The 20611-nt window shown below is 44.5% G+C and overlaps 1 protein-coding gene across 1 annotated transcript in view; it reads left to right on the plus strand.

Moving 5' to 3' along the window:
• The first annotated feature begins 2312 nt into the window (after positions 1-2312).
• Positions 2313-20611, plus strand: part of GGT5 (gamma-glutamyltransferase 5) — a 36022-nt gene continuing 17723 nt past the window's right edge. The window contains exon 1 of the mRNA XM_056859528.1: positions 2313-2482. Coding sequence (XP_056715506.1) covers positions 2313-2482 — 170 coding nt within the window. The remainder of the gene's footprint in view (positions 2483-20611) is intronic.

Raw genomic sequence — 20611 nt, forward strand, 5'->3', positions numbered from 1 at the left:
CAATTACTATACTTTTAAGATGTCATACTGTAAGACCCCTCTTTATTTTTGCTGCCAAAACACAACTACCACAGTGGAATTATGTGAAGCAGAAGATACTCAAAATGCATCAAAATGGGCACTGTTGTTCTCTTCATAGCAAAGTCTCTGGGTGATCTGGCTACATGAGTCACGTGAACACATGAAGCTGCCTTATACTGAATCGGACCTTTGGTCCATCAAAGTCAGTATTGTCTACTCAGGCTGGCAGCGGCTCTCCAGGGTCTCAGGCAGGGGTCTTTCACATCACCTACTTGCCTAGTCCCTTTAACTGGAGGTGCCAGGGATTGAAACTGGGATCTTCTTAACTGGGATCTTCTGCATGCCAAGCAGATGCTCTATCACTGAGCCACAGCAAACTTGTCTCACTTTCTCATCCCTTTCCTTTTTCTGTTGCACCTAAAAGAATGGGATCCATATGAGGACATTTCCACACCTGCCCTGCCCAGCAGTCAGTGGATCACCTCTGGCAGGGCAGCAGGAGACCATCCCCCAGATTCAGTCCCGTAGCAGGATAGCATTGCCACTTCAAAGGGGTAGCAGTGTTGGTCTCTAGTAGCAAGGAAAATGTTTTTCTTTGCATCTTAGGAAGTGAGCTCTGTCAAGACTGACCCGGCCTTGGTGCAGTAAGGTAACCAAGCTTTACCTGGGTTTGGTCTCAGTGACTCCCCAAGTAACACACGCCATAATGCAAAAGATGGTCTTATTGAAGAGATTAAACAAGGCATATAGTTCAGTGGCAGTGAAATGCACAAAAATAACAAAGCCGACTAGCTATAATACTTACAGGAGTCCTAACAGATCACACTTGGTTCTTGGCGCTCCCGGGCATGCCTCCCCCACTCCAGCGCCCATTTGCAGCCGAGTGCAGCAAGGGCCGGGGCCCTGTCTCGCCATGGCCATGAGCCCAACGGGGAAAGCCAGTGGCCGGCGGCCCCAAGGAGCTGATCTGGGGCAGCCGCTGGACAGGCTCCCCATGGCCATTTCCGCAGGGGAGTTTGGGCCTTGGCTTTGCCGCTCTCTGGAGGCGCATCTCTCCCCTCGGAATTCTCCAAACTCTGCACAGGGGCTGATTGTTGAGTTCTGAGAATTTGTTTGTTTTTTAATAATATTTTTTTTCATTTAATATATCAACAAAAACGATATAATAGTAATAATAAAAAGAAAAACAAGTAACATCTCTAATTGAACAATGAAATGACTTCCCCCTCTCCCTCTTCCATCTAAAAATGAATTGTATAAACTTTTGCTAATGGAGCTAATCCCAATATTATTTTAATTAACCCGTTCTTATCCAATCCAACATTATTAAATCAATACCTAACATAAAAATTAATACAAAGTATAAATAAGGGATTAGATCAAAGAGTATCCTTTAAATGGTCCCGTTAAAAAATGATTTTCACAGCAAGTTCTCCAAGCCTCCCATTCCCCCCCCCAAAAAAAAATTGTACACTATCATTCTGGTTTATCAAAGCTGTAAGCTTCGCCATCTCGGTCAATTCCAGCATCTTTTTTATCCAGTCTTTTTTGTCTGGTATCTCGACTGCCTTCCATTGAGCTGCATATGTCAATCGTGCAGCCGTGGTGGCATAAACCAAAACGGCTCTGTGGGTAAAAATGGTATCTGGTATTATACTTCGTGCCCTGACCTGGATGGCCCAGGCTAGCCTGATCTCTTCAGATCTCAGAAGCTAAGCAGGGTCAGCCCTGGTTAGTATTTGGATAGGAGACCACCAAGGAAGTCCAGGGTCTCTATGCAGAGGAAGGCACTGGCAGACCACCTCTATTAGTCTCTTGCAATGAAAACCCCCAAAAGGGGTCACCATAAGTCGGCGGCGACTCGATGGCACTTTACACACACACACACACACACATTATACTTCGTAGCATCATTTCAGGTGTTGTAGGGCTATTTTGCTGTACAATCAACCTTATTTCATTATATATCCCCTCCCAAAACGTCTTAGCTTTTTCGCAAGTCCCAGTTCTGAGAATGTGGATGGGGGGAACTGTGCAGCCAGAGAGCGGCGAAGCCTCCCGTGCAGAAACGGCCCGCCTGGCCTCGGCCCTTCTCCCTGGGCGCTCCTGCCCGCTGGCCAGCAGGGGAAGGCGGAGCCGCCTCTCGGGCCAAGCGATGCCCGGCGCGTCCCCACGTGGCGGAGGCGATGCTGCTGCTGCTGCTGCTGCTGCTGCGGCGGGTGGGCGGGGCGCAGAGTGGCGCGCGCCCCTTAAAAGCGGCCGGGGCGGCGGCGGCGGCGGCCAGAGGGGCGATGGCTTCGGCGAAGCGGCGCGGCTGCTGCTGCTGCCTGGCGGCGGGGCTGGCCCTGGCGGCCGCCGCCGTGCTGCTGGGGGCGCTCCTGACCCGGCCCCGCTGCTCCCCTCCCCGCTCTCCGCGCGCCGCCGTGGCCGCCGACACCAGGACTTGCTCCGACGTGGGCAGGTAGGCATCCCGCCTCTCGGGGTCGGGGCCGGTCGGGGGTCGCCTTCGCCCTAGGCAAGGCGCGCTGCTTTGTGCCCCCCAACCCGAACCCATTTTCCAAAACAGATGTCTGGGAGAAGGAAAAAAAATATTCTGATTTTCTTGGCCGCCAAGCCATAAAGGGCCATTTGGGGGAGATATGGGGATCCGTCATGATAGGAAAAGTGGAGGGCAGCAGGAGAAGAGGAAGACCCAGCAAGAGATGGACGGACTCAATAAAGGAAGCCACAGCCTTCCATTTGCAAGATCTGAGCAAGGCTGTCAAAGATAGGACGTTTTGGAGGACTTTCATTCATAGGGTCGCCATGAGTCGGAAGCGACTTGACGGCACTTAACACGCAAACAGGGATCCATATCTGATATCAAATTAATTAATTGATCAGCATCAGATAACGATTGTAATGCAGGCAGAATATTTCAAGGCTCCTTTGTATCCGACCAAGGGAGCTTTGACTCCCGAAAGCTTATACCCTGGAATTCCTACAAAACTTTTTTTAAAGACTCCTTTGTATCCGACCAAGGGAGCTTTGATTCCCGAAAGCTTATACCTTGGAATTCCTACAAAACTTTTTTTTTAAAGACGTTATAATTAATTATCTCCTATAGCACTGTTGTGGTACTTACCTTGAAATACAATAAAAATAGAAATGGTCAGTTTCATTTTTCAAGGCACTCACCTGTTTCAAACTGTGCCCCTTGGGCCAGTTCTGCACCCCTCTGAGGTCTGCGCCCTAGGCGACCGCCTAGTTTGCCGAATGGTAGCACCGGCCCTAACTGCAAGGAAGGAGCTAGGAGAAACCGCCCTGTTGGGATAGGAAGTTACCCCTGAAGTGCTAACCCTGGTTAGTACACCCACTGGCCCTGTTCTCACGTTACAGTAAACACACTGCATGAAAAAGCCAACAAGTCTATGCTTTACAAATGAATCCAGGGATCGGTACCTGAATGAATGTGGGTTTTCAATCACAGGTTCAGCTGTACTTGTGTTGAGTGTGGCATGAGAATGATTCAAGGTATATTTAAAGTTACATCATGTGTCCGATCTACGCAGATTGTACTTGCATTCGCTGTAGCTTGTGAAAAAGACTCTGATGTTTCTGGGGATTTGCCCCATCTGTGCCCAATGTAGTTCATGTCACAAATACATATTTACAACATGTAAAGAGAATCGCCAACGTATTCCTCCCCATATCCACATAATGCTCTACTTCAGTTAATCTGGTTTTCACCACCACCCCAGTTCATACTTGACAATCATTCCTCAATGTGCCTTGAAAATGAGCTGTCTTTGGGGAAGGTCCTCACCTGGCTCTTTTGATACACAGGAAGGGGAGGGGCCGTGGCTCAGTGGTAGAGCATCTGCTTGGCATGCAGAAGGTCCCAGGTTCAATCCCCGGCATCCCCAGTTAAAGGGACTAGGCAAGTAGGGGGTGTGAAACACCTCTGCCTGAGACCCTGAAGAGCCGCTGCTGGTCTGAATAGACAATACTGATTTTGATGGACCGAGGGTCTGATTCAGTATAAGGCAGCTGCATGTGTTCATGTGAAGAAGGTCCTTTTCATTTGGGGCATCTTCAAACTTGGCTCTTTGACAAACCGTGTTGGGCTGCCTCTATTTATTTTTATTGAGATATTTATTACCCTCCTTTTCTCCCCGGGGGAGACCTGAAGCAGCTTCCGACATTGTTTCTCCATTTTATCATCACAGCAGCCCTGTGAGGTAGGTTAGTCTGGGAGAAAGCAACTGGCCCAAGGTCACCCAGCAAACTTCAGTGGCAGAGTGGGGATTTCAGCCAGGGTCTCCCAGAGCCATGCTGACAAGCTTCTAACCACTGCACCTCAAGCGGAGTTGTTTGCACTGGAAAAGCGTCTTGCATGATTCTTGGCAAGGAAGGAGCAAAAGTACTCTGTGCCTTCAGAAGACTTCCCATTTAAAAAGTGTTCATAAAAGTCTTCAGCTGCTCATAAACATGAATGGGGAGCTGCTATTAGGAAAAGGTGTTCTTACATCAGATGTGCCAGCTTGGGATGACGCGTTTCATCAAATCCCTCCAAGTACGCAATAAAGCCCTGTAAATTGGCAAGTGAGTTCGGCGCGGGGCCAAAGAGAAGTGGAAGGCTCTGGAAGCGTCTTACAAAGCCAGATCCCTCACAGGGAAAGCAGCTCGAATTGTGTTTAGCTAGCAGAACAGCAGGGCGTCTGTGAGAGAAGGAAGGCTGGTCCCTGCAGGGAGGAACCAAGTAGAGCTGGTAATTAGCTGGTAAGGGCTATGAATGAAGATAAGCCCAAGACCCAGGCAATTTAATATCTCCTGTCTTCAGGCTGTCACAACCAGATCTGCAGGTTGAAAACAGGGCTGGAAAAATTGGTACTGAGCACTTTCTAGTAGGGGTGCCAGCCTCCAGGTGGCACCTGGGGATCTCCTGCTATTACAGCTGATCTCCAGCCAACAGAGATCAGTTCCTCTGGAGAAAATGGATGCTTTGGAGGGTGGGCACTATGACACTGTACCCCACTGAGGCCCCTGTCCTCTCCAGGCTCCATCCCCCAACTTTTAGGAGTTTCCTAACCTGGATCTGGCAACCCTTACCCCCTATCTCCTGCCAGTGGCCAGGGGGACCCGGCAACCATACTTACTAGGCATTCAAGAGGCTTTAAAGGAGAGGAGGAGAGGTTTGTCGATTACTGTTAGCCATGGTAGTGAAGTAGAACCTGCATGTTCAGATGTAGTGTACCTTGTATCCCAGCTGCTGGAGACAGACAGTGCAGGAGGATGGCTGTAAATTTTCCTGCTTATGGCTACAGTTGGAAGCAGGATGCAAGTTAGATAGACTCTTGGTCTGATCCTGCAAGGCGCCTCTTAAGTTCTTGTGTTTCCTATCTTCATACAGAAGCTCCTCAAGGGCCAATTCATATATTAAGGAGGACATGGGTTGGGTCCAGGATCCTCACACTGTTACAGTCGCAAATGAGTTGTGGGCTCTCCTTATGCGTGGTGCATAGTTCAGATTGCAGTTGTGGCAGAAGAAGCTTCAGCCTCCCCCCGCCCCATGCTGTTTTCATGACCTGCAACAGTCCCGGGGCATCCTATTTGTCCTGTTGCGAAAACCCACATGTACGCTTGTGGGTTAAACAACATACCAAATAGCACCCCCCCCCAAACCGTATAGGACGGGTCATGAAAATGATGTGAGGAGAGGCAGAAGTCCCTTCACACACACCGCATTTGTGATCCAAATGGTCCACCTGGCATGCAGGAACTTGACCCCTGCTTATTCTGCGGGTTGCTTTGCACTGACCTCTTCCCATTGGAACAACTTGTTCTGGTTCTAGAGGGGCATGAGTATTAGTGCTTTACAGTAAAAACAGCACAGAGTCCTGGGGGCACCTTTCAACAAATGTATTATGTGTGTCTCGTTCAATATCAGTTTATTGTCCTAGAGCCAAAGACTCCCCTCCGGAGGCGGGGGGAAACGCCTTTCTGGACCATTTACCTGTTACAGTAGTCCTTCCAAAAATTCCTACTGTTCTCCAATTCTCACAGAGCCAACTCTGTTCATTTAGTTACGCACCAGTTCTAACCTGTATTTTTTTTTAAAAAAGAGTTTTTTCAGGTTAATTGTTATGGTGTACTGTTAAATCTTCCTGTCTAGTTCTATTTGTTTCAGCTTTAAAATTACTGACTCTTTGAGAAGGGAGGGGTCATTCCCCCCCCCCGGGAGACAGGAAGTCTTGATATTTTTTAGTTCCTGCCTCCCAGATATGGATTGGTAAATAACAAGGGGCACTGTCTTGGGTGGGAGGCATGTATAAGGGCATAACTCTGCCGGACTCTCATTGTTTTCAGTGAGTTCTGCATAGCAAACCTCCCTCCCGCACCTGTATCACAGTTATTTCTCCAGTCATACAGTGGATTTAATGCCCCTGCAGATAGTTCTCCTGGACTAAATTGGAACTTTTGTTATCAGTGATAAGAATGGAAGGATAGGGAGTTGTGCTAATGGCTCGATTGGATCTCCCATTCTGGAGAGGGGACCTGGCTTCCTTCGTGAGCTACCGCAGTTCTGATGCTACCACAACCCATCCCACACACAGCTGTTTTGGCACTTGAAAAGGTGCCCGGCCAGTGGGGGGGGGGGAGATAAGATTTCCTCATCCCACCACACTTTAGGCTGGATCAGGCCCTCACTGCATTTTACAATCGCTTTAAATTGGCGGCGTCACCCACAGGTCACCATTACGCCTAGTTTTGGACTTCAGCATTTCCCATAGCACCCTTTGGACACAGCGGCCAGCTGTGGATGCTGCTGCTGAAGATTTTTAAAGGATGGCTGCACCATTGCCCTTGTGACTCACTTCATCAGCTGCGGCTTATCTGTGTTTTCTCAAAGGCAAGCCCCATCAAGTTCAATGGAACTTACTCATGGATGAGCGTGCATATAATTGCAGCCCTAGGTTGCTTTCTCTTTTTTTACCATCAGTTCTTGACACGGTTATCATGAACAATCCAGGTAACCATGCCAAAACCCTGCAGTCCATTGATTTTTCTGTTGTCCTCCCATCTTGGGTGACATTTTTTGGTTTAGAATGGAATTCTATCGGTAGCCTATCTACTCTGGGCTGGCAAAGCACTATGGATCCATGTGGATTCACCAAGAGAAATGGTCAGGTTGGGGGTGTCGTTGCTAATATTGTGCTTTTTTTCCTTTTAAAAAAACAACATGCTTTCCTCATAACTGAACAGCGTAGGATTAGGAGGGAAATGCTTTCAGTGTAGAACTTCTGACTTTTGAGTATTCAAGCACTTCTCATTTTAGACATTAAGCATTACAGAAGCTGCCTTTGAAACTGAGTAGCTTGGAATTATTTCTGACTCACACACACACAAAAATGTTTTCTTTGCTTTGTTCTATGTGGACTTCTTTTTTATTTTAAAGTTCCACTATAATGCAGTGACAGATCACAGAGTTAGGAGATTGTCAGTTTTGTTGCAATACAGAATAATTCAGTTCAATTACACTGAATGAAATCTGTGTATGTGTGTGTAAAGTGCCTTCAGGTTGCAGCCGACTTACGGCGACCCCTTTTGGGGTTTTCATGGCAAGAGACTAACAAAGGTGGTTTGCCAGTGCCTTCCTCTGCACAGCAACCCTGGTATTCCTTGGTGGTCTCCCATCCAAATACTAACCAGGGCTGATACTGCTTAGCTTCTGAGATCTGACAAGATCAGGCTAGCCTGGGCCATCCAGGTCAGGACTGAATAAAATCTACTCCTGAGTAAACATGCTTAGGATCCTGTTGTGTGGGAATGGGAATATAGCCCTACACAGTCCACTTGTTGAAGACCAGAGTGTACGCTCCAAGAGAATTCTTCCCTCTTGAATTCTTCCCTCTTTGGCTACAATAGGAGTCCATTATATCTTAGTGCCATCTACTGGATCTTGGAGGAAGCAGCAAACTAAAATTTTGGCTGAGAGGGGCAAGGCCTGCCCCAAATCTTAAAAGGAGGATTAAAAAGTCCCTCTCTCATATGGGAAATTGGTGCATGTACATCCATCAAGGATGCTGTGTAACTTTGGAGACCTGTAATGAAGCCATGTGCAGGGCAAAAGCCCTTTATTAGGGTTGTGTGTGTGTGTGTGTGTGTTAAGTACCGTCAAGTCGCTTCCGACTCATGGCGCCCTATGAATGAAAGTCCTCCAAAATGTATTAGGGTTACAGGAGCTTCAATCTTAGACACAGATCTTTCTTAATCTGTGTTCATCTATTGACTTGCTTCAGTTAATCAAACATAAGATGGTTTTTTATCTTCTAAATAGTCCTTAATTTACCCTTTTTATCAGTTCAGCAAGCAGGCTTGAGGGAAGTTAATATCTTTCAAACAGCTGCTTCTAGTACCTGAATCTGTGTCTGTCTGAATACTTTGTGGTCTGTGCTTAATATTTTAATCATATTTGTATTATTTTGATTTTCGGCACAAGATCAGTCAGCATATCCATAACATAAAATTCTTAAGCAGAAACAGCAAGTAGACATTAAGAACCTCTGAGCATATACAGAATGCTCAGAGCCAATGGGCAGTGTCTAGGACATGGGAGAAAGTTGGACCTGATGTTCTATACGTAAGAATTTTCTGGCATGGATATACTCAGTGGCCTTCAGCTAGTCACAGCTGCACTTCAGGCTTCCTTGGCTATGAATATAAACAAATATCTTCTAAGTCGCATAACAGAAACAAACAGGAGTCTTGTGACACCATAAAGACTAACAACGTGTTGTTCTAGCTTTAAGTTTTTTTTGTAGATTAGAGTCTGCTTTGTGAGATGAAAGATAATTTCTTAATGGTTGGGATGCACAATACACATAGCCTGTCTTGCAATGTGGTTTTACACTGCTGTCATCTGGAGCCATGTATTCTGCATGTCCTTCAGTAACTCTCTTCCTTTTTGTTTGTAGTATGCATGTAATTGGGCTTGTGTTGGTCCCATCTCCTGACCTCCAATTTTCTGTCAATTCACATCACTCACCCAGTCCCTTGGCTCCCATGGGGTACCGTACTAGTGCACAGAAGTTACCCCTGTTTTCAAATATGGGCAGATATTGCACCCAGGAGTAATGGAGTGTTACTTCCCCAGGGACCAACAGGATTTCTTGGGATAAATAACTAATGCTGTTGTGCTTTTAGACACAGCAAGGGTAAATCAGTTGTTTGTTGAAGAGGTCAGACACTCCTGTCATTGCCAACTATACCAGCTCCTGTCTGATGGCTTCTGGATCTACAGACATCAGCACTGTAGTTCACTTGCTAATCTCTGTGCCATGGTAAACTCGACTTCATTTCTGCACAGAGCAAGCTTCTGTTAAAGGTACAAAGAGGAGGCCAGGGTGTCGCTTTTTTCTGGTCATTGGCAATCCCAGAGTCTCTTAGCACATGCGCACAACTTGAATCAAGTTGCACACAGACAAATTGCACACGGACATTCTGTTCATGATGACATGCTTTGTTTTACATCACTCTGAATCTGTTTCCAGAAACTCTAACACCACCACCCCCATCTCTTGGCAAAGTTCTGTTAGAGAGCTCATCAAGCTGAGTGATTAAAACAATGGGTTTGAAAAACTGCCACATTCTGTGGCATAGCCAAGATCTGTTTTTCTTTTTCTTTTTTAGCTGTTCAGGGAATTCACTGGAATTTCAACTACTTGCTCCTATTACGAACCTTTCATTGCCTGGAAATGCTGTTGGTGTGGGTTCGCATGTGGGCGGTCTCTAGCATCGCTTGCAGATGGAAATGGGATTTCTGGAAATTAATGTGGTTGAATCTGTACCGTTATGCCTTTAATTTGCATTTGTCAGTTCAGCCTTGTAACATTGATAGTAGGAGGAAACAAAATATTCTGTGAGTGGCTGCGTGGAAGGAGGTAGTTCTGTAGCACCAGCAGCTAATTGAGATCAGTTGCAGCAAGAGTAGCACAGTGTTAAGTAAAGTTTATTCATTCCACACTTCAGTTACCTGTGGCACTATTCCATATTATTTGCAGCAGCAAATATTACAGGGTGTCAGAAGAGAAATCAAAGGTAAATCATTTAGTAAATTGATGAAACAAAAATGAACCAGCTAAAGCATCTGCTACAGAGACCATATCAGAACACAGGAAAGGTACAGATTTTTCATTAGAACTCACATGTGACCAATGTAAGGTAATTAACACAAAATGTGAGTTAGGCTAGAGTAAGGATCATAGAATCATAGAATTGGAAGGGATCACCAGGGTCATCTAGTCCACCAGGGCCATCTAGTCCAACCCCCTGCACAATGCAGGAAATTCACAACTACCTCCCCCCCCACACCCCCAGTGACCCCTAGTCCAGGCCCAGAAGATGGCCAAGATGCCCTCCCTCTCATCATCTGCACTGCTGACAGATGGCCATCTAACCTCTTCTTAAAAACCTCCAGGGAAGGAGAGCTTACCACCTCCTGAAGAAGCCTGTTCCACCGAGGAACCACTCTAACTGTTAGAAAAGCCTTCCTAGATGGAAGCTCTTGATTGAATTTCAACCCGTTGGTTCTGGTCCAACCTTCTGGGCAACAGAAAGCAACTCGGTACCCTCCTCTATATGACAGCCCTTCAAGTGCTTGAAGATGGTTATCATATCCCCTCTCAGTCTTCTCTTCTTCAGGCTAAACATACTCCTTCAGCCTTTCCTCATAGGGCTTGGTCTCCAGACCCCTCACCATCTTTGTTGCACTCCTCTGGACACATTCCAGCTTGTCTACATCTTTCTTAAATTGCGGTGCCCAAAACTGGACACAGTACTCTAGGTGAGGTCTAACCAGAGCAGAGTAAAGCGATACCATTACTTCGTGTGATCTGGACACTATACTTCTGTTGATACAGCCCAAGATTGCATTTGCCTTTTTAGTTACGGCAACACACTGCTGACTCGTTCAGTGTTTGGTCTTCTAAGATGGGGAAGCATAAAATCAGTCAGGCTGAAAGCCAAATTACTGTTAGGCCTGAAAGACTTGAGGTGGTTTTGTGAATTGGGTCGTTGTTCCCCTGAACTGACCCACATTCCCCAAAGCCACACGACAGCTGCAGGAAACTTATTTCCCAAAACACCAGAGGGCCCAATTCAAATTGGGACCATAGTATGGAGTGAGAAGGATCTTTAGTGCCCCCCATGGATATATGAGGGCAGAGGAAATACTTTCAAACCCACTGTGAGGTCTGGGAGCAGGAGAAAAAAACAACAGATGGTTGCTTTACAAAGCAAAGGTGCCAGCCTCAGCACGAAAGCATGAAGGTATGGGTGTTGGTCTTTAAAGCTTCATATGGCTTTAGACCAGCATACCTGAAGGACCACCTCAATCCTTCATGAACCTACCTGACCACCATGGTCATCTTCTGAGGCCCTGCTTTGGGTGCCCCACAGCACCAAAACGTGGAACTCTCTTCCCCAGGGAGTCTCATCTTTTCTGTTTCCCCCTCCTGCCAGCAAATGAAGACTTTTTTTGTTTCATTGGGTGCTCCCTCCGCGATACCTCCTTTGTGCACTATGTTTTGATTGTTGCTTTTATATGTGTGTTTTAGCTTTGATTTCAATTGTTTTAATGATATGTGTGTGTTTCTGTTGGTTTTAATGGTTTTTAAGATGTGTTTTTTATTATGTATTTTTTTGTAACCTGTTTGCCACCTTGGTGGCCTGATGAGGGCAGAAAAGTAGAGTATAAAATTTGTAAATAAATAAAGGCCCTAATGCTAACTAAAGTCTCAAAGTGAAACGTGCCACAGAGATGTGCAGAGACAGCAAACACATGGTAGGCGCTCCTGCTGAGCATATAGTGAACAATGAAGAAAATGTGGCCAAGTTAATCATTTTGCTAAAATGTGGTGGTGGTGGGGACACTGGAGAAGAGAGAGCATCTGAATGCAGAAATAAATGAAAATTCTCACGACCTCTCAGTTAGTACCCTGAACTTTTCAGCTCTGGAAGAGGAGTGGCTTTTGGCTGTTCCCATGACTATCCCCAGAACAGCATGTACTCCCAACATTTCACAGATGACACCAGATGAACATAAGTGGGTGTTGTCGAAGGCTTTCACGGTCAGAGTTCATTGGTTCTTGTAGGTTATCCTGGCTGTGTAACTGTGGTCTTGGAATTTTCTTTCCTGACAGTTGCTGGCAAAACGTCAGGAAAGAAAATTCCAAGACCACGGTTACACAGCCCGGATAACCTACAAGAACCAATAAGTGGGTGTGATTATGGGCAGAATCTGGCAGCATGGGTAGATAACCAGACCGATAGGGATGTCGATAATCTGATTTATCCAAGAATGCCTGATGCTGTACGGTCATCACATGCTTACATCACCTTGAAATGGGATGTTGGATATAGGTCTGAAGACATGCAAATTGGAGTGGTATCAAAGGTCAGCTTCTTCAAAAGTGGTTGCACCAAGGCTTTGTTAAACTTTGTGGGACATATCCCTCCTTCCAAGAAGTATTGAAATCTTCAGTCATTCTAGTAGTCAGCCAAAGGACAAGGGTGAAATATGCTCGTGGTTGTCCTAGCATCCCCATGGATCTTGGCCACATCCTCATGTTGCACAAGCTGAAAAGTTCCAACTAAAGTGGGACAAAGTTTTATCTCTGGAAGCACTCAGCAAAGACATTGTTATTAAAATTGTATCCAAGGTGGAGTGGATACAAGTGATTTTATCCTCAAAATGTTTTGTAAATAGGCCACATAGTTCACTCTCTCCACCTCCTGAGGAACATTTGGTTTACAGATCAAAATTGACACAAAACCTCTAAAAATATGCATATCAAGTTGTAATAGTAACTTTATGTCAGATGTTTTCTTTTGTGATAAACGATGATACACTGTATGCATAATTTGGATTTTCCCAGCTGCTAAAGCAAAAAACTTCCTGTTTTCAGGTAATATCAAACAGCAGATAATAAAACATTTTTCAGAATCCATGAGTCCTTGTGAATAAGCTTTGTGTGCCAAGTTTAATTTGATTCTTTGTCAGTGGACAGATAACACTGGCACGTATCTGACTGAGAATGGAATGAGCCATGTATCCCATCTGTCATAATCTTCTACCTCACAGGGCTAGCACAGAGGTGGGAGGAGGCTCTGATTTGATAAACAAGTTCCATGTGCACTAGATAGTCCCTGGATCAGGATTCCTCCTCTGCTAAAACTACCATTTGCACAAGGGCCCACTGAAAATCATTGATCGCGTACAAACAAATTTTAGTGGAAGCAGCAGCATGCTCCATGCAGGGAACTTATTCATAGGATCCAGCCCTAAAAGTTGCTGCAAACAGCCTCAAAATGTTAATGTTTCAATACTAGACGCAGCATTAACTCTGAATGGAAACCTCAGGGAGATATCACAGTAAGTTCATTTCTAGACATGAGGGAGGCATGAACACTTCTTATTTTCCTTGATGTTCTGGAGCTTGACCCCTGCAGTCATCAAGAAGGAATGTTAGGACTCTTCTGCTGTCAGTTGGCATTTTAGCTCTCTGTGCTTCTTTTTGAACTCAAAGTTGATAACCTCAAGATCTTTAATGTTAAATGTACCACTGTCCCCATTGTGTCCGGCAAATCACAATAGCAACACATGTTGTTCATGGTTCAAAACAGCAGCATCACTAATGACAGCACAAAGAATGCCCCCCTCTCTGTGTGTGAGGATAGCTTTCTGTTTCCCATTACCACATAGGTCAATAATCTTAATTCTGACTCTCCCATGAGAGACAATGTCTTTGCACTGTTCTGCCCTCAGTTTCCTTCTGTTTGCCTTTAATCAAATGGTCATAAGTGATGTTGTCATAATCTCAAGAATTCTGAGAAAGCTGCCGTTGGGGGAGTAGCCTGTTGGATTATTATCTCTATGGAATCCTAGCCCTTCTTGAAGTGAGATACATCCTACAATCTTCCCAACAGTTCTATCCATCTTGTAGCTTCTGGATATAATTGATTTGGAATCTCTCCGTTCACTCCATGTCTACCTGACAACGACCATTGTAATTCCTTTCAATGATAGTCTTACAGACTATGCTCTTTCATGTTCAGTAGTTGAGTATATCATTTACGCTGTTTCTCTCAAAACTGGTAAATATTCTTCATCCCCCCACCTCCCCACAAAAACCTGTGTTGGTTATTATAAGGATCATCAGTCATCCACCTCTCGCCCTTTCTCTCTAGCGTCTTCACTATATTTCTGTATTTTTAAAACTTTTAAACAAAATAGATCTTTTTACAGTCCTTACTCATAAACCTCTTTTACTTCTTGCCACTTCAACACACAACCTATTTTTTTCTTAGAAATAAAATTAAGGGGTTGGAAGAAATTCAAGGTTATGGCTGACACACATACTCTCTCCTGGGATTAAAAAAAGGATTTCAAGGGGGAACTTTTCTCGTTGAGGAGGGTATGGCAGGATGTAGGGATTTGGGCTTTTGTGAGGAAAAAATTGTATTGTGCATGTTGGCAAACTGAACAAAAGTATATGATTAAGACAGATCTTTTGTCCTTAACTGTCTCCCTGGGGAAGCTGGAGTCCTACAGTTCTGCTTGGTGAGTCATCACTGGGGGAGGGGGGAGGCAGAGAGAAAGCAGAAGCGGGAGGAAGGGTTGGTTTGCCCTGAGAAAGCACATTGATAGCTGAATGTGCTACAGTGCAGAGTTGTGCCCTTCTAAGCCAATTTACTTCAGTCGACTTAGAAGGGAGTAACTATGGTCCCTGTTACGTGTTTGCCTGGTACTCCCATTAAAAATTATTGGGGTCCCCCCAAAACGTTTCTTGCAGCATCGGGGCTGAACTAGATTCGGGTAAAGTATTTCATAATTCGCTTCTCCAGTAGTAATGCTGGATCCAGGCTCTTAACCAAGTCAGCAAGGGTCAGCTGAACCCCACTGAAGGTGAGAAGCACAATGTCCTTCAAGATCTCCACGTTCCCAACCAGCATTACTTCTGTCCCATAGCCCAGCCTGAAGCTAGCCTGAAAAGGGTCCAGAGCAGATGAATTCTCCAAGAATACCTCGAGTTGTCCATGACTGCTCTCTCAATCACTTTGCCCAGAAAGGGCAGATTAGAGACTGGGCAATAATTGGCCATATAATTTTTCTGCAGGGATTTTTTAAAAGTTCTAGATAGATGACCACCTCTTTCAGTTGTCAAAGAAAGGTACCTTAATTAGTGATTATGATAGACACAAAGGACTCATTGATGTGGTCCTTACATGATTTTAGCAGCCGGGATGGGAAGGATTCAGAGCAAGGCTAATAGCCTTCACAGGTTCCAGGATCCTGTCAACATCCATCACAAAAACTGGGTCAGAATGGTCCATAAATACACCAGGTGACTCATTAGGCATTTCTTCTGACAGACCTGTGTTACAACTAGCATCCAGATCTTTGCAATATTTTATCAGCAAAAAACTGTAAAAGTATCACAACTAATTGTCTGTTCCTAAGACAATAAAGGCTCAGATTTAGGAGAAAGCAGAGTCTGATACCTTAAACAATTGGGATGGTCATGAACCAGCTGATGCAGTGGTAGCAGAGATGTAATATTTCTTCGCTGCTGTTGCCACAGTTTCATAGGTCTTCTAATGGGCTCTATAGCACAATCTATCAGACAGACTCAATTTGAGTTTGCCACCTGCTTCATTCTAGACGTCTCCCAGTTCTCTTCATGTCCCCCAGCTCCATGGTAAACTAAAGGGCCAGGTTCTGCCCCAAGGGCAGGAGAGGTTAACAAGGTGTCGACAATGTCAAGGAGATCTACATTCCATGCTCCCACCACAGCCTTAGCAGAGCACATGTTTGGAATCCTAAAATCCCCCAGAGCATTCTGGAATCCAGTGGGCTCTATGAGTCTCTGTGGACGGACCATTTTAACCGAGGGCCCTTTCTTGTAGAGTGTTGGGGCACATTCACCTTTGCCTTGTAGATAGTAGTCAGACTGGTTAAGATTGAATCTCCAACCCTGAAATGAGACCTTTCCTCAAAGACTCAGTGGATACTAAGTCCAAGGTGTGGTAATCTTGCCAATATAGATCTGAATTGTGGAAACCCATAAGTTTCTTTCTGCTACCCCCCAGAAAAGTTCAGAACAGCCTGCACTGATGGGGAGGTAACAAATTTCATTGTTCACTAATGTCCTTCCAGCTCTGATGTTCACGTAAATGAATCTATCTGATGACATGGAACTCTTTTTCAAAAACTGTCCATGGCTCATTTATGCTTCTTTGTTCTTCTGCACATTCTTGTCAAAGCTGTCATCAGTTCTGTACCATCAAAGCAGAGCAGAATCTGGGGCTGGATCCCTCTAGCTTTTTCTGCTCCGTTTTTCCCAATTCCCCTTTTTGCTGTAGCATTCTTCCCATTTGGCTTTGTTTTCCATGTACAAATCCCACAATCCCTGACATAGCCTTTTTGGTGGTTATAAGGGATCCCCTCCTTGCTCTTCTATCAGTGGAAAAGCTGGTAGGTTGAAAGTAGACAATGGGATTGAAGTAGGCAGAGGAAAGGCTGGTATGATTCAACCCACTATGTTATAAAAATTCTAGCAAGAACATTTTAGGGTCCCATAATAGTTCATAACCAGTAATCAGTGCCTGTTTCCAAAAGGTATAATTGTTGGGCAACTCCAGAACATATATATTATACTTGCATTTGGAGTCTGCCAGTACCAATGATCTGCATTGCCCAAATTGCAAGTACGTTGAAGGCATTAAGTACTATCTCCACTGAAGTGTATGAAAAAAAACCTTCATAGGCACTTTTATTACATGTCCTGAGCTATTACCCCAAATCTACTCCCATTCTTGCTGTAAAATTGAACCTCCAATATCCTTTCCTATTTACACTTACACACTTCTTCCTTAGTCTTGAAACTGACCAGCATTTGATACATTTCTCCAGTCTGTCCTTTACACCTTAAACGAACTTCAAATGCAGCCTTCCCTTCCCAATTCCACAAACTTTTATTCAGAATAGCTTGCACAATAACATAACTTTGATTTTTATTATCATTTACTTCCAGACATTCTTGCTGACCAAATGCCCTAAGTCTTTTTTGTAGATGTGCACTGGATGCATACAGTAACACAGTTCTCAACGGATGGTGAGGAAAAAATGAGGACCGATGAGTTCCTCTAAATGATGTTGCAATTTCAGAGCACTTCATTTTCTAGATCTGGCACATGATGGGAAAGCAAGCATTTTTGGAGCATGCAGGGCCTCCGATTCTTCAGAAGTTGCTATCACATTAAAAACGCTTTTCCAAAGAACTGTTTCCTTATGTACGTATTGTTCATCTCCAAGTACGTAAGCATATGCTTAATTGGTACTTTTTGCTGGTGCTCTGAGTTTGAAGTACAAGATAGGCGTCACAGTAGCCAGCAATTGTTAAAAATATTTATTCTGTTCTTTAAAAATCTCCTCTCTGTGAGTAAATGGTTTTATAGATTTTCCTCTCCTCAGTGAAACTGCAAAAACAGCAAATCTGGGACCATACTTGACTTACACATTCTATTTTCCATGAAGTCAGAGCCAACAGCAGGATTTAAGAACGTAAGAATGTCCTGCTGGATCAGACCAGTGGCCCATAAAGTCCAGAACCTGGCTTCTTACAGTGGTCATCTAGATTCCCTGAAAGGCAGAGGCCAAAGCCACCTCCTGTTACTGCCCTCCCTCCGCAAGTGGTGATCAGAAGTATGCGACCTCTCATTTAGCCATCATGGCTAGTAGCCATGGATGAATGTATCATCAGTTAATTTACCCAGTTCCTTTTAAGAAACAGTGTACACTCATGGCCATCACTACATCCTGTCGCAGTGAGTTCCACATGCTTCTGCATCACAGATTATTGTGACCTCAAGATCTCTTTTTCTTTGAGAGCCAGCGTGGTGTAGTGGTTAGGAGCGGTGGTTAGGAGCAGTGGTCTTTAATCTGGAGAGCCGGGTTTGATTCCCTACTCCTACACATGAGCGGCGGACTCTAATCTGGTGAACCGGGTTGGTTTCCCCACTCCCACACATGAAGCCAGCAGGATAACCCTGGGCTAGTCACAGCTTTCTTAGAGCTCTCTCAGCCCCACCTACCTCACAGAGTGTCTGTTGTGGGGAGGGGAGGGGAAGGTGATTGTAAGCTGTTTGATTCTTAAGTGGGAGAGAAAGTCGGCATATAAAAACCAACTCTTCTACTTCTTCTTTCTGGTTGGTCAGCAGCAGTTCAGACCCTGCCATGTAAATAACCGTACAAGTGAATTTAGGATTTTGCCCCATTGTGCATCACTTTTCACTCACATTAAACCTCATTTTCCATGTAGTTACCTACTCAGCAGTTTGGAGAGCATTTACTGGAACTTTCACAATCCTCTCCGATTTTCATAATCCTGAATAATTAGGTATCATCTGCAAACTTGACTGCTTCACGACTCATTTCTGATTCCAGATGAACAACTGTGTACTTACAGAGCTAAAACAGATCCCTGAGAGACTGCATTGCTTATTTCCTTCAATTGTGAGAACTATAATTTTTATTCTACCTTCTTCCTGTTGTTTAACCAGTTACTAATCTACGACAGTGTTCATCTTCTTATCCCATGGTTGCTAAATTTACACAGAAGTTTTTAATGAAAGGCTTTAACAAAAGCTTTTTGAAATTCCAAGTATATGATGTCTTCCCCTATTTAATAAATAAGCCTGTTTTAACAACCATTTCCGCCACTTGTCTGGCAGAGCCTGTGTTTTTTGTTGTTATCTTCATTTGTGCAGGACTTTTGCTTTTGAAATGAAGAATTCTTACTTTTTATGGTTTTCTTGACTGTGCTTGTTAACCATTTTGGCATCTTCATAGATTTGGTTGTATCTTTACTAACATTTACTAGAATGCGAGTCCATCTATCCTTAAGTAGAGAAGAGTGAATTGGACAACAGCATGTACATGTCAAAAGCAAGTAAATGACAATAGCATGTACATGTCAAAAGCAAGTAAATGACATTAGCAGGCATGATTGGATTAGGTGTGATACGCAGGGGGATAGTAGGCATGGAGAAATCAGCATCGGTAATGAGACAGGAATCCCAGATTTCTATTCAATCCAGGAGAATGCATCGTCTTGAGCTTCCTTACTAGTTATAATTCAGCAGTCTCTCTTTCTAATCTCCCTTTGAAATCCCTTTGCTATTGCCATTGGGTGTCTAATTCACTCTTCTCTACTTAAGGATAGATGGACTCATATTCTAGCTGTATCTGAAGAAGTGAGCTGTGCCTCACGAAAGCTCATACCCTTCCAGAATTGTTGTTAGTCTTTAAGGTGCTACTAGACTCTTGCTCTTTTCTACTGCATAGGACTTCTGTGTAACTGTCCATTTACATAGTAAGTAAATTTAATAACTCTGTAGTCACTGTTCCGTACAAGTTCAAGGATGCTTACATTTCTCAGACTAGGTCCTGAGTACCACTCTTGACCAACCCCAAGGTGGCATCTTGTCTAATCTTGTCAATGATTAACAGTGCCAGGAGGCAAATTTGGTAGTTAGAAATGTACCAGTCCAGTTTTTTGTACCAAGCAGCCAGAGACTCCAGATGTTGTACAGGCACAACCCTTCCCCCACTACAATGATAATGCTTGTTATGTATGGAAGGTTGACACTTAATCATTTTCCTTTACAAAATGTTAGTAGACTGCAGAGGAGCAGTAATATTTTTGTCCTTCTCAGCGTCATTGGTTGATTTCATTCTATGCTTCTCCTACTCAGGGGTAAACTCAAAGGAAATGTTATTTCCTCATCTAATTGTCAGGTTGTCAGGATGTTTTCAATGTTTTGGCTTTTTTTGGCCATCTTCTGGGCATGGAGTAGGGGGCCACTGTTGGTGAGGGGTGGCAGTTGTGAATTTCCTGCATTATTTGAACTAGATGGCCCTGGTGGTCCCTTCCAACTCTATGATTCTATGATTCTCCAGGCTGTTTAAATAAAGTGACATCATCATACTGGTTAAAAGTCTGTAAACACCAGGCAAAGAAATGACAGCTCCAGGAGCTGGTTTGCAAAAATGAGACAGGATTCCACGGTTAAGCCGGAGAAATCAAAACAGCTGTTCTTAATCTGGGGTGGCCATGTGCCCTGCAGGACCAGTTTGGCCACTGTGATATAGCAAGAGAAGACAATCTCTTGAAAATGACAGAGCTGCTTGCTTATGATCCACATTATGACGATCTGTCAGTTCTTCAAGACATGCACTGCCTTTTCCAGATGGGAGCAGTTAAACTCTTCATATAACCAGCAGTGCCTTTTCAGCCTTGACAAAGGCTTCCTTGCCCTTTGCCTCCTTGATGAGAAGGAAGGATTACTGCTGCTAAAGGAGGTGGGATAGCATGGCATTGGCAGGGCAAGAGCAGAGGGGATGATCCTGTGGGCAGCAAAAAGCAACTATTGCTGCCTGACTCCTTCCTCTCAGTAGTGGCAGTTCCGAACCCTTTTGGAGGCCTTCCCCATTGTTGGATGAGTGGTGGCAGAAAGCTATAGCATGATTTTTTTGCCCAAACCTGGC

This window comes from Euleptes europaea, chromosome 13 (genome assembly GCF_029931775.1).
Source record: "Euleptes europaea isolate rEulEur1 chromosome 13, rEulEur1.hap1, whole genome shotgun sequence".
In the NCBI taxonomy this organism is placed as follows: Eukaryota; Metazoa; Chordata; class Lepidosauria; order Squamata; family Sphaerodactylidae; genus Euleptes; species Euleptes europaea.